At 46.0% G+C, this 15,178-nt stretch overlaps 1 protein-coding gene across 2 annotated transcripts in view; it reads left to right on the plus strand.

The window, feature by feature from the left end:
* Lpar3 (lysophosphatidic acid receptor 3) overlaps positions 1-15,178 on the plus strand; it is a 65,389-nt gene that overhangs the window by 15,612 nt on the left and 34,599 nt on the right. For both annotated transcript variants that reach the window (XM_021196782.2, XM_029537772.1), the window contains exon 2: positions 4,543-5,299. In XM_021196782.2, the coding sequence (XP_021052441.1) occupies positions 4,564-5,299 (736 nt within the window). In that variant the 5' untranslated portion in view covers positions 4,543-4,563. The remainder of the gene's footprint in view (positions 1-4,542; positions 5,300-15,178) is intronic.

The following is a 15,178-nucleotide window of genomic DNA, read 5'->3' on the forward strand; positions in this document are numbered from 1 at the left end:
TGCCTTCCTAAATGTACCTTCTCGATGGAGAGAGCAGCCAGGACCCCAGCTAGATTGTCAGATGGTGAGAAATGGTATAAATCAGAGGGTGGGGCAAATGGCCCGAGTGCAGCATCGGCTGCTCCCGCTTAGAGAGCTGTGAGGGAGGACTGTCTGATGAAGTGATCTTTGCACAGGAATGAGGTAGGAATATGAGCCCTGTGAGGAAAGAGGCAGCGGCAGAGACGGGGCAGCAAGTGCAGAGGCCTAGAAGGTAATGGCTCATGTGAGCCCCAGGGATTACAGGTGCTTTTAAATCATTCTTGCTGTCCTGATTTGCCATTAGCATTAATTATTGAATTCACTAAACAACCGAGATGACCTATGTTGGCATTCCTAAGGTAGCAGCGAAACTAAGATTTGAATCCCACCTAGATGAGGTTTCTAATGAGGAAAGGGTTGTTCTATGTTTGTGGGCCACGGAGAGAGAAAATGCAGACAGCAACTCACCCCATCTTCTCTGTACCGAGTTTCCTTCTGGAAGAGGGGTGTGTTCCCGAAAAGCCAGGCAACAACTTGTCTCTTAAGAAGTAGCTGGAAATAAAAGACTTGCGTGGTTTTCTGACGGCTTCATTTCCATAATTGTTTCCACATTCCGAGTTGCCTGGTTATCGGGTTTTTTTTTTTTACAAGTTGGGGAGAATCTAAATGAGAGCTTTGCCAGTGAAGTTTTCATTTGGATTCCGCATATAGACTTTCCAAACCACCATTTTATGAAGTCTGACATTACTGGAGTTTGAAGTTGTGGTCATTGCTCCAACGTTTGGTGTCTCCTGTGGGTCTGGGTCGGAACTTCTAAATCTTCTAACCCTTTGGTATAAAAACAAATGGCAGCTGAAATGTCTCATAAATAAAAGTTAGCGTTGTCCATGCGACCATATCGCTTCCTGCGTACTGTAAAAATCAAACATGTATTTTTTAATGTCCTTTTCCCTCCATCCCAAGACTGTTTTAAAAGACGAGGGAACCAAAGGCTGTGTGTGTGTGTGTGTGTGTGTGTGTGTGTGTGTGTGTGCATTCTTCCAGGGCCCAGGGGTGTGTCAAAACAACAGAAAATGCATGCCTTCCTAAATGTACCTTCTCAATGGAAAGAGCAGCCAGGACCCCAGCTATATTGTCAGAGGTGAGAAATGGTATAAATCAGAGGGTGGGGCAAATGGCCTGAGTGCAGCATCCGGTTGCTCCGGCTTAGAGAGCTGTGCACATTTTAGAATGTCCGTCTGTGTTCTATACTGTGTGGCAGTCTTTGAACATGAATTCATCATCTTTTTCAGTAACATGGTCGTTACCATAAGGCTTAACTGGGATTCGCAGTTCTGCCTGGTGCTTTTGGCTAAGGGGAGGAAGCCCAGCGTAGTGTGGGCTTCTGGGAAAGCTGCCCAAGTAGAGACATCTGCTTCTCAGCCGTGTGACCTCCAGCAGGTGCTTGTGTTTCCTCTTCCGAAAAATGGCTGCGCATCCTGTTGGGAAGGTGAAGTGTAGCGACCCATGTGAAATGCTTAGTCTAGCGCTTGGCCCAGGGCACACATTAATATTAGTAATTAAATTAGACCACGGTGCAGGTATTAACTCACTGAGAACATGCAGTTAATAAGTGATGGAGCTCCCTGGCCGAGCTTGGTGGCTGCTGTGTGAGGTGGTAAAGACGCCTCACTCAGACTTTTCAATTAAGGGGAGGGGCCATAGCAGATCACCCATTCATTGATCAAATCCACCACTACCAGGCTGAGCATAATAGATCACTACTCTGTCAGAGCAGAACAGACTGGAATGGGAGCTGGAGACCAATGATCCCATTAACATGGAAGAAAGTTCTAGGCATCCAATAGGCTTCAGGCTGTCTGTGCATATGTCTGTGCATATGGCCCTAACATTCCCAAGCCATGGCAAGTCAAATTATTCAGAGATACCTTGCAGAGAGCACTTTAGGAGCAAAATGACTTATTCACTTGTTTGGAATCACAGAATTGTGTTGTAAGTCTGAGAGAGGTCAAGAAGAGCTCAGTTGGCCATTAGTTAGGAACTGATGAGGATTTTTGGTGATTTCCAGCTTAGAGAACATGATCATGCATGGTTCATCTGCACTGGGAACCAGCAGGAAACTTGGAAGCGAGTGCAGGCGATGGGGTCGTGGTGACAAGGAAGCCTTCACGATGGAAGGTGGTGTCCGGATGCAGTTGTCTGCATAGACAGTCTTACGGTGACTGAAAAGCCCTCATTGAGCAGAGTTGGGGAATGCTGGCTGAGTCACAGGTTTCCAAGACTTTCCCTATGAACACTAAGCTGATTTTTCAGAGCAATGGATGTACAACTGAAAGCAGAATGAACACAAAATTTGTGAACTCTTGTTTAAGTCTTTACATGTCACTGGGTAGTGGTGAAGCATGCTTTAATCTCAGTACCCAGGAGGGAGAGGCAGGCGGCTTCTCTGAGTTCGAGGCCTGAGTTCCAGGACAGCTAGAACTGACGAAGAAATCCTATGTCATAGATAGATGGATGGGTGGATGGGTGGGTAGATGGATGGATAGATAGATGAAATAGAAAAATAGTATTTTTAAAAATGACCCATAATTCTGTCTTTTAAATTAGCTGTTTAGATTTTAGAATTGTGTGTTTATGTTTGTATGCATGCAATTGTTTTATTGTTGTTGTTGTTGTTATTTTGGTTTGGTTTTAGTTTTTTGGGGTTTTTTTTTTTTTTTTTTTTTTTTTTTTTTTTTTTTTTGGTTTTTTGAGACAGGATTTCCCTGTGTAGCCCTGGCTGTCCTGGAACTCACTTTGTAGACCAGGCTGGCCTCGAACTCAAAAGTCCACCTGCCTCTGCCTCCCCAGTGGTGGGATTAAAGGCATGCGCCACCACGCCCAGCCGAATGTAATTGTTTACAATTAGAATAACTGTGAACTTTTTCTTGTCCTAACACAACTTTATGGCATGACCTTGTGCTTACTGCTTGATGGTTCATGTTGGTGGTTGTTGTTGTTGTTTTGTTTGTTCTGTTTTTGCATTAATTCCCGGTGTGAGCTTTGTCCCCACCCTCCACCCATTGTCTCTCTCTCTCAGATATAGAATTTTGTACAGCAAGCAGCGACCTACTTGGAATAAGATCTGTTAATCATAGTTTTCCTGTGATAGCTCAACTTCTTCAAGACAAAAGGATTTCTTATTCTCATAACAGTTATTCCATTAAAAAAATTCAGAATTTGCAACTTAGTCTTTATGGGAGTTTGAAAACTTGGGTTTCTTTCTCCACTTTTCCAGTTACACACACTTCATTTCCAAAGGCAGGCAACTCAACACTTAGGTCTGCTGAGCCTGTGGTTCGTCAGTGGATAGATCCCAGCCTTGGTTGGTTTTTGTTTGTTTTGGTTTTTTATTTTGTTTTATTTTTATGAGGGATCCCTTCCATTCTGAAGCTAGAATCTTGGCCTTCAACTCCAGTGGTTTTTGACGGGACCCTTCGTAGTTTTGACCACACAGAGCACAGACCGCTCTGAGGCGGAACACAAAGCACAGAGAAATTGGTACCCGAGAGACTTGCCTTGTCTAGGCTCTTCTACCTTTGGGGTCCAAGAGGTCTTATGCTTAGAAGGCCCAGTGCCAGCCCTGTAAGCCTGGTACCACAGTTTGGTGTCCCCTCTTCACACAAGTCTCAAGGGCTTGCTGTCACTTAGCAAGGGCATTGGGTTGGATATCTGTACAAACCCTAAATGTCAGAAGCATCTGTAGAGGCCTTGTCCCCTACCGCCCGTGGGTCAGAAAGTGTCCTGGGAGAGGAACTGAGTTGAAGGGATTAGAGTGGAAAATCCAGCCTAAAAGTTCACATTGGTGCCATTTAGAAGAGGAGACTACAAGGAAGAAGATAAGGGAGGGAGGACTGAGACCAGAGTCACCATTCCTGCACCGTATGCTTAATAAGTGGTTGTAACAGTAGCCCGAAATGAAATGCCAGTGAAGGATGATCAAGGCTGGAATTGGAGGGGTGGAAATCAATCTCTTGGTGAAGGCATTTGGCCACGGAAGAAAAATCCAACACCATTATCTTGGCAAGAGTATGCCTGGCATACCTGCCAGCTCTTAATGACAGACAGAACTTATAAATAAGAAATTTGGCCTGGATGCTACCAGCAGAAAACATTTATTAATGATTCCTGCTACACTGTTACTGTCACTGGTGCAGACTGGGAATCATAAGGCAGCACATTTGACCTACAGGTGCTTCCTGGATCATCTGTCTGTTCATTCACTAGCCAGCTATTCAGTTAGCTGTCAGGGGGCGAGCAGAGCCTCTAGATCTTGCTGTGAGTTAAAGAGACACAGTTCCCTCCTGGAACTTTCAGCCTACCCAGGGAAATGATTTGCATGCAAGCCTTGCACTGAGGTAGGAGGCCAGGAGTGAACTTACTGAAAGGAGTCACCTGGGGGAGGGGTGTCATAGAGGCAGTAGGTGGCTTAGCAAGTGACTTTGCCCAGAGTGATGCCGGTCTTCCTGTGTTCCTTTCTAGGATGCACAGTTCTTGTCCACCATGAATGAGTGTCACTATGATAAGAGCATGGCCTTTTTTTACAACAGAAGCAACACAGACACAGCGGACGAGTGGACAGGGACAAAGCTTGTGATCGTCTTGTGTGTGGGGACATTCTTCTGCCTCTTTATATTTTTTTCTAACTCCCTGGTCATCGCTGCGGTGATCACAAACCGGAAGTTCCACTTTCCCTTCTACTACCTGCTGGCTAACTTAGCTGCTGCGGATTTCTTCGCCGGAATCGCTTATGTGTTCCTGATGTTTAACACTGGCCCAGTGTCGAAAACGTTGACTGTCAACCGCTGGTTCCTCCGCCAGGGGCTCCTAGACACCAGCCTGACTGCCTCCCTGGCCAATTTGCTGGTTATTGCTGTGGAAAGACACATGTCCATCATGAGGATGAGAGTCCACAGCAACTTGACCAAAAAGCGGGTGACGCTGCTCATTCTGCTGGTGTGGGCCATTGCCATCTTCATGGGGGCCGTCCCCACACTGGGCTGGAATTGCCTCTGCAACATCTCGGCCTGTTCTTCTCTGGCTCCCATTTACAGTAGGAGTTACCTCATTTTCTGGACTGTGTCCAACCTCCTGGCCTTCTTCATCATGGTGGTGGTATACGTGCGCATCTACATGTATGTTAAAAGGAAAACCAACGTCTTATCTCCACACACCAGTGGCTCCATCAGCCGCCGGAGGGCTCCCATGAAGCTGATGAAGACGGTGATGACCGTCTTAGGTAAGCAGAGCCAAGTGAGCCAGGGTTCCCTTGCATGCAGCCAACCACATGGCAGGCAACAAATGTGCACTGTGTGCCAGGCATTCACTGTGCAGTCAGAAGGCACAGTGAAAAGATCATACATAGTCCCCACTCACAGAGCTCACGGTCTCATAGTAAGGTGTTATGTGCTCCGATGGGGGAGGCAGTGCAGGCAGGACCTAGAAGATAAGTCTTGTGCTAAAAAAATGTATCAAGCAGAAAGATGAGGTGCCACACAGTGTAGCTTGTGATTGCCAAAGGCATGTGATGGCGCGCATGGCCTTGGAGTCGGGCTGTGATGAGCTATTGAAGGGACAGCCTGGATCTTCAAGATGTGTCAGCAGACAGAAGATGCCGAGGGAAGGAAGCTAAGAGGCCAGTCAGCCATCGGACAGGTTAGCCCACTCAGGTTATGTAGGGCCATGCAACCGTAAGGACCTTGGTGTTTCTGGGTGAGGTGAGAAGCGGCCAGGGATCGACACATCTGTCTCTACCGCTGCTTTGGGGAGATGCTGGGGCAGGAGAGCACAGAAGCACAAACTGTGTAAGAGGGCATTCTGGGACTCGGGGGGGGGGGAGAGATTCCCAAGAGCAAGAACACTGTTGGAGGCAGTGGTCAGATCCCCAGTGTGCTTTAAAGATGGGCTTGAAGGGACCTTCCAGGCTCAGGATTACATAGAGTTCAAGCCAAGGCTGGGCAAAGAGTGATGCCCTTTCTCCAAAAGGTGGTGTTCACGGGAAGAAATGATAACATTTGCCTTGATAATGGTGAGAGGAGAGGGGAAGGTGGAAAGTGTGATTAAAGAGATGATGAAGATGGGAGAGGAGGTGCTACGTGTGTGTGCGCGTGTGCTGTGTGTGTGTGCTGTGTGTTTGTTTGTGAGTGTGTGCTGTGTATATGTGTGCTGTGTGTTTGTGAGTGTGTGTATGAGTGTGTGTGTGTTGTGTATGTGAGTGTGGGGGGTGGGGTGGAGGGGGTGGGTCAGGAGTTTGGGTTCAGGCTTGGTCAGGTTAAGATCCTTTCAGACATCTACATGGAGTGCAGATCCTGAACTCACGGGAAGAAGCTTGAGTCATGAATCCAGGCGTTTGTCCTGTGCTTAGAAACCTTTGGGGGATTCTGCAGGGAGAAAATGGTGCTGGAATCCAGCAGATCACAGGCTCTCACTTTACCCCGGAAGTGAGCGTGAGTGTGGTCAGCAAGAGGACCCATGGAGGAGCACAGGAGTAAGGCTTGGCCAGCAGAGGGGCCTCAGGAAGGACCTGGGAAATGAAGGCAGCCTGGAAGCCCAGAGTCAGCCACCAAGGAAAGGGAAGCAAGGTGGAGGCTCTTTGATCCAAAATACCTAGGAACAGAGGACCCAGACTTCCTGTGGTTTGTGTGGGAGAGAAGAGGGTTGCAGATGTCAGAGCATTTCGGCCATGTTGGCTGCTCAGTGTGGGTGGTGTGGACAGAAACTACCACTATGTTTCTAGGACTTGAAGGTTAGCAGATACCCGGGACGATGGTTTAAAACAAGGGCCTATTAAATAAGTATTTATGTAGTGCCCAGTATGTGCCCAGCATTACCCTGAGTCATTTTTATGAGTACTAATCTATTTAATCCTCATGGTAGCTCTGGGAGACTGGTGTTTTAATTATCCTGCCTCAGCCAGGTAGAGAAACCAGATTCGGGGTTTAAGCAATGTGCTCTATGTCATTTCCCTGTTGGTGGTTGGCCACGGCCTCAAGAATGTACGTACTTGATGCTACCACCTGTAACAGGCGGTTTTGATTTGTTTGGAGTGTGTGTGTGTGTTAGTGTGTGTGAATGCATGTGTCAGGTTTCTCTGTGTGTGTGTGAGTGTGCAGGTGTACAGATCTCTGTGTGTGTGTGAGAGAGAGCATAGGTTTTGGTGTGTGTGAGAGTAAGAATGTGTGCATATGTGTGTGTGTGTGTGTGTGTGTGTGTGTGTGTAAGAGGCTAACTTCAGATATTATTCTTCAGACACTGTTTTGTTTTGTGTGACAGTCTCTCGGGGGACTGGTGCTCACCAAGGAGGCTAAATTTCTGACCAGTAGGCCTTGGGAATCCACCCATTTCTGTCTCCTGAGGACCAGGATTACAGGTGGACACCACCATGCTCTGCTTTTAAATGTATATCCTTTGGCCCATACTCAGGTGCGTGCACAAGCTTGCAAGGCAAGTTTTACCAACAAAACGAACTCCCAAGCCCTACTCAAACCTGTTTGTGTGTTTGCCGCTATCTTTTCTGACCAGCCCTCTCCTTTAAGCACCCCACTCTCCCTTTCCCGAGTTATAAATACACGAAAGAACAAGTGTGAATTTATCATTACTTCCCCCGGCACCACACAGGCTATTGACACTTCTGGTAAAGACAGGTTATTGTGAATAGGTGTGTCAATGAGACGAACCTGTCTCCTGCTCAGTTTGTAAGGTTGATTATTTGCTTGGCCATTAGTTCTGTGGAATTGCCTGTCTGCTTGCAAGATCACCGGCACATTGTCCATACCACACAGCACGAGGTTGAAAGGGCCTCTGTCCCCCAGGGGTCAGGGAGGGTCTACAACCGGCACAGGCGCCATTGTCGTGTGTGAGTTTGCTGGCAATTATGGAAGAGTTTAGAATAAAGGACTGTGTGGTTTCAACAGGCGCGGTGTTGGATAAGAGAAAAACCAGAATAAACAGTGAAATTGCCAAGGATAGGAGAAGTTATGGGATTCCAGTGTATCAGGCTGGGGAATTGGTTAGTGACAAGGGGACAGTGGGTGCTGAGGACCTGGGGAAGTTTCTCTGGCGGTGAGACAGAGGGATTTGGTGGAAGACAGGAAGTGAGGGAGAGGGAAATGAAACTGAAGAGCTAGGTGGCAATGGTTTAAGATTTCTAGCTTCTAATTTCTTTAATGGCAAGCTTGGGCTTTCCAGATCCCTGGAAAGTTTTCTATAAAGTGACCTAAAGCACATAATTTCATCTTTTGAGGGTGGTAAATTTCCTAATCTGATGGTGAATGGATGGTTTTTAAGTTCTTTCCAAGATGTAAGTAGCCAAAGAAAAGGGAAAGGAAAAGGTGTGTGTATATGTGAATGTGTATGTGTGTGTGGTGTGTGACCATGTGTGGTGTGTGTGTCTGTGTGCAGTGTGTGTATTTGTATATATGTGTGGGTGTGGTATGTATTTGTGTATTTGTGGTGTGTGTGTGTGGTGTGTATTTGCATATGTGTGTGGTATGTATAAATGTGTGTGTATGTGTGTGGTGTGTGTGTATGTGTATGTGGTAATTGCTATATATGTATGAGTGTGTGTGTGTGTGTGCGTGTCTGTGTGTTACAGAGAGAAATGCAGAAACAATGAAAGGATGAGTGAATGAGACTCCTGTAGGGCAGTAGCTGACATAGAAGAGTGGATTAACTGTGCCTAATGTAGAGCTTTTTCTATGAGAACATCTCATGGCATCCCAGAGAGTAAGCTTTCAGATGCTACTCTTGTAAGAATTCAGTTGTCTTGCACAAATGTCTCCCAAATGATGGATATTAGAAAAATCATCGGTTCTGGGGTCTACAGTCATAGTCACTGCTTCTCAGAATGTGGAGCTGGGGCACTTAAAACTGGCGTCTTTAATAGTTGTGTGATTTAGGTACTTAAATGAAAAAAAAAAAAGATAAATCTTAAGTAAGGAGTACTCATAAAGGATTAAGTTTCAAAGTCTCTTAGAAATGTTTTTGAAATATTAGAAACTCAGTCCATAAATATTCATAAACAGTTCTAAGAGGCAAGCGGTGTGGTGTGTGTGTGTATGTGTGTGATGTGTACTTGTGTATGTGTGTGGTGTGTATGGTATGTGGTATATATGTGTATGGGTGTGTGCGTGTGTGTGTTTGTGTGTGTGTCTGTGTGTCTGTGTGTGTGTGTGTGTGTGTGCATGAATTCATAAGCATTGTCTCGCTTCCTGAGAGGAAAGCGAGGAGGAGGAGGGTCTTAGAAAGACTGGGGCATAGTCTGGAAGGAAAGGAAGTAATTATGTGTGTGGGAGAAGATATCTTAAATATGAGAAACAGCAGGATCAAAAGTGACAGTAGGGACTGGAGAGAGGCTCAGCGGTTAAGAGCACTTGTTCTTGCAGAGGATGAAGGTTCGATACCTGCTACCCACATCCTGGCTCACCACGATCCTGAACTCCAGTTCCAGGGGATAAGATTCCCTCTCCTGAGCTCTACACTCACCAGATACAAACATGGTGTGCATAAATGCATGCAGGCCAAACATTCAATGCACAGAAAATTGCATAAATAAATCTAAACAATAATTTGTAACAAGGTGATGGTAGAAATGCCCAAAGCTGCTGTAGCGCAGCAGGAAGGGCCCGGGGCTGCAGATGCTTGCTATCCCACGGGAGAAAGTCCAACAGTGAGCCGGACCGGTTGGCCGAACTCTCAGTCGGATAGGAAAGTGTACAGGTCAGGGTCCGTAGACTGCTTCTTCAGGGTGGCCATGGCGGTGCTGCGAATATTGAATTGCCATGATTGGAAAGTCAGAGCAGCCTCCTGTTCACAGTGCAGCAGCCCCGAGGCTGTGATGTGTGTGGTTCCCTGCCCATGGAGGAAGCTGCTTACTGGTACTCAGTAAGAAGACGTGGGAGACATAGGATCCCTCCTTCCAAAGAGTACCAAGCCCCTGCATAAGGTCTAGTTTTTGAAACCCTACTTGTCAACAACCTGATCAGCTGCAGTAACATACACACAAAACCGTATTTATGGTCAAACAGCATACCACGTGATCTATGGGCACAGGGACCAGAAACCAGCTGGAATTTCTTCTATGTTGCAATGTCTTACAAAACAAAACAAAAGGTGAAAGGCTTTGTGAACCTATGCTTTAAAAAAAAAAAAAAAGTCTTCCAGGAGACTTCCTGTCCCGTAGGGTGATTCAACGTGTAGGCTGCAGTCCATTAACGTACTCCAAGATAGATAGCTTATACTAAATAGTACCAAACTCTATACATACTGGTGAATTTATTGTATAAATTAGATTAACAACAGGAACTGTTCAGAGCTCATCAACTTCAACATATGGGTCTCTCTCCCTCCCCCTCCATCCCCCTCCCTCTTATTTAAAGTAGTGCTTTATGGCTTCTCTTTGTCATATCCGGTTGCCAGCGTAAGTACTCTTGCTCTTTGGAATCAGTGCTAACTAATATAAGGATTCCTCAGCTAGGACCGCTGTGACAGCCTAACCATGGGTTTGACCTACAAGCTTCATGGTAACTAAAGGAAGAGCATCATATTCAGCAGGGATGCGCTGGGCACTTGTGTTCCGTAATGTTATGAGTTCTTTACTTCTGGAATGCTCTATTTCATATTTCTAGACCACAGTTGGTTATCAGCCACTGAAGCTGATCAAAGAGGAGGTCGTATGGCAAGACTGTAATCAATACATTAAAAAAAAATCAATATCTAATAAAAAAGAAACACCATCATGCATTGTACTTGATAGGTTTGAGCATCATGTGTTAATCCTCATTTGTGTGTGTGTTTGTATGTGCTGGAGTCTGATCTGCAATGCCTCTATCCCATGGTTTATGAGCAGGAATATTTGAAAAGCCAGGTCTTACGGTCAAAGAGCTTGCTTTTCTCTTTTCTTCTTCTCTGTCTTTCTGCCAAAAAGCACATATGTGTGTGTATATACATATATATGTGTGTGTGTATATACATATATGTGTATTATACACATATATGTGTATATATGTACACATATGTGTGTATACACACACATATATGTACATACATACATACACACATATACACACAATATAATTGCTTAGGGCTGTTGCAAAGGCCTGTGATAACTACGACAAGAAGTTAGGTATTTTCTTCTTCCCATCTCACACGGACTAGTGGGAGGCCCTCCTTTAGTCCCCTGGGACGCGCTACTTTAGACTTTGACAGAATGAATAAATGAGGAACCTGGGGTTTGGAGAAGTCCAGTGGCTTTTGAAAACCTGGACCTCAAAGAAGAAGAAGCTAGGCTTGCTCACATACTGTTTAGCCTCTAGTGGCTGTGGCCAAGGTGTGCCAGCAGAGTGGGCAGCGGCTAGGAGTGTGCTATCGGTGTTCTTGGTGTGACCAAATACTTGAGGAAGGACGAGACCTATCTGATTCACAACTTTCGGGGTGCAATCTGTGCTGAGGACAGCGTGGTAGCAGAGTGGCCAGAGGCTGTGGTGGCACAAGTGTCGGGCTGCTTGCCTTAAGGAGCAAGGACACAGACAGAAGACAAGAGGCAGAGCTAGGCTATAAGCCTCAAGGTCTTCCCCAGAGACAGTGATTTCCTTCAGCAAGTCTTCACTTCCCAAGGGCTCCAAGCCTCCTGAGTTAGAGCCACCTGATGAAGCTCAAATGTTTAAACATGAACCTGTGGGGAGGCCATGTTGTAATCAACAACAAATGGGTACCCCATTTTCCAACATGAGGGAGAGGCTGAAGTCAAAGAGTACTCAGGGAGAGTCCCACCCTGGGAAGGAGAGAAGGGAGCAGGGCCTCAGTACTTCCTGCCGTCAGGTCACTGTGCTGTGAGCACTTCTGCTCCTGTTTCACACGCTCTTCATAATGTAGATGCTCTAACAGACAAGCAAAACTGGAAGCAAGGCCTCAATGGCTCTGACCCTCTTCTGCGAGCTAACTGACCCATAGTTCTCAAACCACATGCTCGACAAAGTAGACAGTAAGAGAGAGGACTTGGACCATGGGAGGGAATCAGACTAAATCCTTTGTGACTTTCAGGCTGTGTGACCCTGGGCAGTTTAGCTAACCTCTCTGTCACTTGGAGTTCCCATCTGTCCGAGGAGACAGTACCTTTGCTATGGTCGGGAAGGTGCCAAGACACATGCTTATAAAACTCAGTCAGCATTTGGTGCATAGTAATTACTAGAAAAACATTAGCTCTTCGTCTTAGAACTTAGTTTAACTTGGGAGGGGTTCACGCTATATTGAAGTGGATTGTCCTCTTAGCCCCAGAAATGTCACCAAGCACCCTAGAGACAGAGCCTGAGCCTTGCTGTTGGTGCCATGGTCCTGTGAGATTCTGGAATCTAGACAGGCAGTGGTGAGGAGGATGACAGAGTCACCTGAGAGCTGGCGAGTGGCATCGTCTCTGTCACTGGAGGTCTGGAGCAGCTGCTGTGGTCAGCACAAATTGAAAATCTCTACACTCACCTTGTTGATTTCTGTGAACTGCCTTCTTCCTTCAGACCAAATTCTGTCAGTGACTCCTATCTCTGACAGATGATGCTAGCATTCACGACTCATTTTTATAACATATATGACTACACATTTGCGTCATGCCATAATGATAGTCAGCCCAATAAGAGTCCTACAACACAGAGCCAGCATCCGTGTGTACAAAATGTTCCTCAGGACACATTGTCACTCTCATCTAGGGCCCCTTGTTTTCAAGGGTTCCTACCGCCCTTGGTAGAATTGGGAGATCTGCTGGGTCTGAGAAGAACCGGAACTAGAACCCAAGCCTGGAACATTGTTCATATACTCCATCAGTGAAATGTCTTTGCTCCATTAGATATAACAAAGAGAAGGTAGGGAGGTGGGAAAAAGTAAGGGAAAGAGGAAGGGAAGAAGGATGGGTGCAGGCAGGCAAGCATGTGAGTGCAGTGATGTCCATGAATAGACAAACACACATGCACATTCTCACATGTACACACATGCACACACGTACATGCATGTATACATAGTCACATATGCACACACATGTACATTCTCACATGAACACACATACACATTCTCAAATGTACACACATGCACATTCTCACATGTACACATATGCACACATGTACATGCATGTACACATACACAGTCACACATGCACACATGTACATTGTCACATGAACACACATGCACACATACATTCTCACATATATAGACATGCACACATGAACACATACACACATGTGCACACACACACATGTAACATGCACATACTTTAAAACAAAAAGGCCAAAGAAGCAAACCAAGGTTATATTTTTGTTTCCAGCGCTTGTGGTCTCACTTAGTGCTGATGTCTGTGGCTCAGGAGCCTGTGTGCAGTGTTTGCTAACCGTGTGCCCCAGCAATCAAATACTCGAAGAAGAAAAGCATGCCACAGCATTGTCCTGTGGAATGGCCAGCTTGCTGCCGTTCGTGACCTTTCCTCCTTATCAGCGTGCAGGGGCAGGGACTCATATCAGATGGCACATGACGAAACCGATTCAGAGTGGAGCTAGCAAGGCACCAGTGTAGAACTGAGTTTGGGGCATTTGTACTTTGTCTTGAGGTCGCTGAGTAACTGTTGACCCAGATGCTTCCTGGTGCAACAGGACTCTGTGGGTTGGAGGAGACGTTTGTTCTCAGGCAGGCTGGGATGAATGCAGAGTGCAGAGACCCCTGAGCAGCTTACCCAGCCATGTCGCTGGGCTTGTCCCCTCCTGTATGTGTTCATTTCCCTGTTAGTGTGATCAGACGCCTAAAAGGTAACTAAGGAAGGAAGGATTTACCTTGCCTGTGATGGCAGGGATGTAAGAGTGCTCACCCTCATCTCAGAGGACCAGGAGGAGGGAAAGGAGACTGGCACTCAGGCGACTTTGGCCTTTCTTCTTTGGATTCAGTTCATGGGATGGTGCTGACAGTATTCAGGAGAGGTCCTGCCTCTTAGAGATTCTCACCCCTCTGTTGACCCTCTCTGGAAATGCCATATACACCCAAGGTGAACCTCATTGGTTTCATAAGTGTTCCTTAATATAACAAGATAGCAATTCAGATTAACCCCCCACACCCCCTTCTCAGGGGGTGCTAGGCATTGAGAATGCCACCTGTATCTCCGTGTCCCACTCTCTTCAAAGAACTCCACATAAAACCAAAGACACTGAAATATATAGAGGAGAAAGTGGGGGAAAGCCTTGAAGAAATGGGCACAGGGAAAAAACTCCTTAACAGAATAGCAATGGCCTGTGCTGTGAGATCAAGAAACAACAAATGGGACCTCATAAAATTGCAAAGCTTCTGTAAAGCAAAAGATACTGTCAATAATATGAAGAGGCTACCAACAGATTGGGAAAGAATTTTTACCAATCCTAAATCTGATAGGGGACTAATATCCAATACATACAAAGAGCTCAAGAAGCTGAACTCCAAAAATTCGAATAACCCCATTAAAAAATGGGGTACAGAGCTAAACAAAGAATTCTCAACTGATGAATACCGAATGGCTGAGAAACACCTGAAAAAATGTTCAACATCCTTAATCATCAGGGAAATGCAAATCAAAACAACCCTGAGATTCCATCTCACACAAGTCAGAATGGCTAAGATTAAAAATTCAGGTGACAGCAGATGCTGGCAAGGATGTGGAGAAAGAGGAACACTCCTCTATTGCTGGTGGGATTGCANCAGAATGGCTAAGATCAAAAATTCAGGGGACAGCAGATGCTGGCGAGGATGTGGAGAAAGAGGAACACTCCTCCATTGCTGGTGGGATTGCAAGCTCGTACAACCACTCTGGAAATCAGTCTGGCGGTTCCTCAGAAAACTGGACATAGTACTATCGGAAGATCCAGCAATAACTCTTCTGGGCATATACCCAGATGATGTTCCAACTGGTAATAAGGACACATGCTCCACTATGTTCATAGCTGCCCTATTTATAATAGCCAGGAGCTGGAAAGAACCCAGATGTCCCTCAATAGAGGAATGGATATGGAGTCTGTCTTCTGTTGCTTCTCCGCATGAAGCTGTTTAGCATCCTGGTCCTTCCTTGTGTTGGCATCTCAGTGTTTCAGATACCTCTCTTTGCAGTCGGTTCAATGCTCATTCA

The sequence above is a fragment of the Mus pahari genome, chromosome 4 (assembly GCF_900095145.1).
Source record: "Mus pahari chromosome 4, PAHARI_EIJ_v1.1, whole genome shotgun sequence".
Classification (NCBI taxonomy): Eukaryota; Metazoa; Chordata; class Mammalia; order Rodentia; family Muridae; genus Mus; species Mus pahari.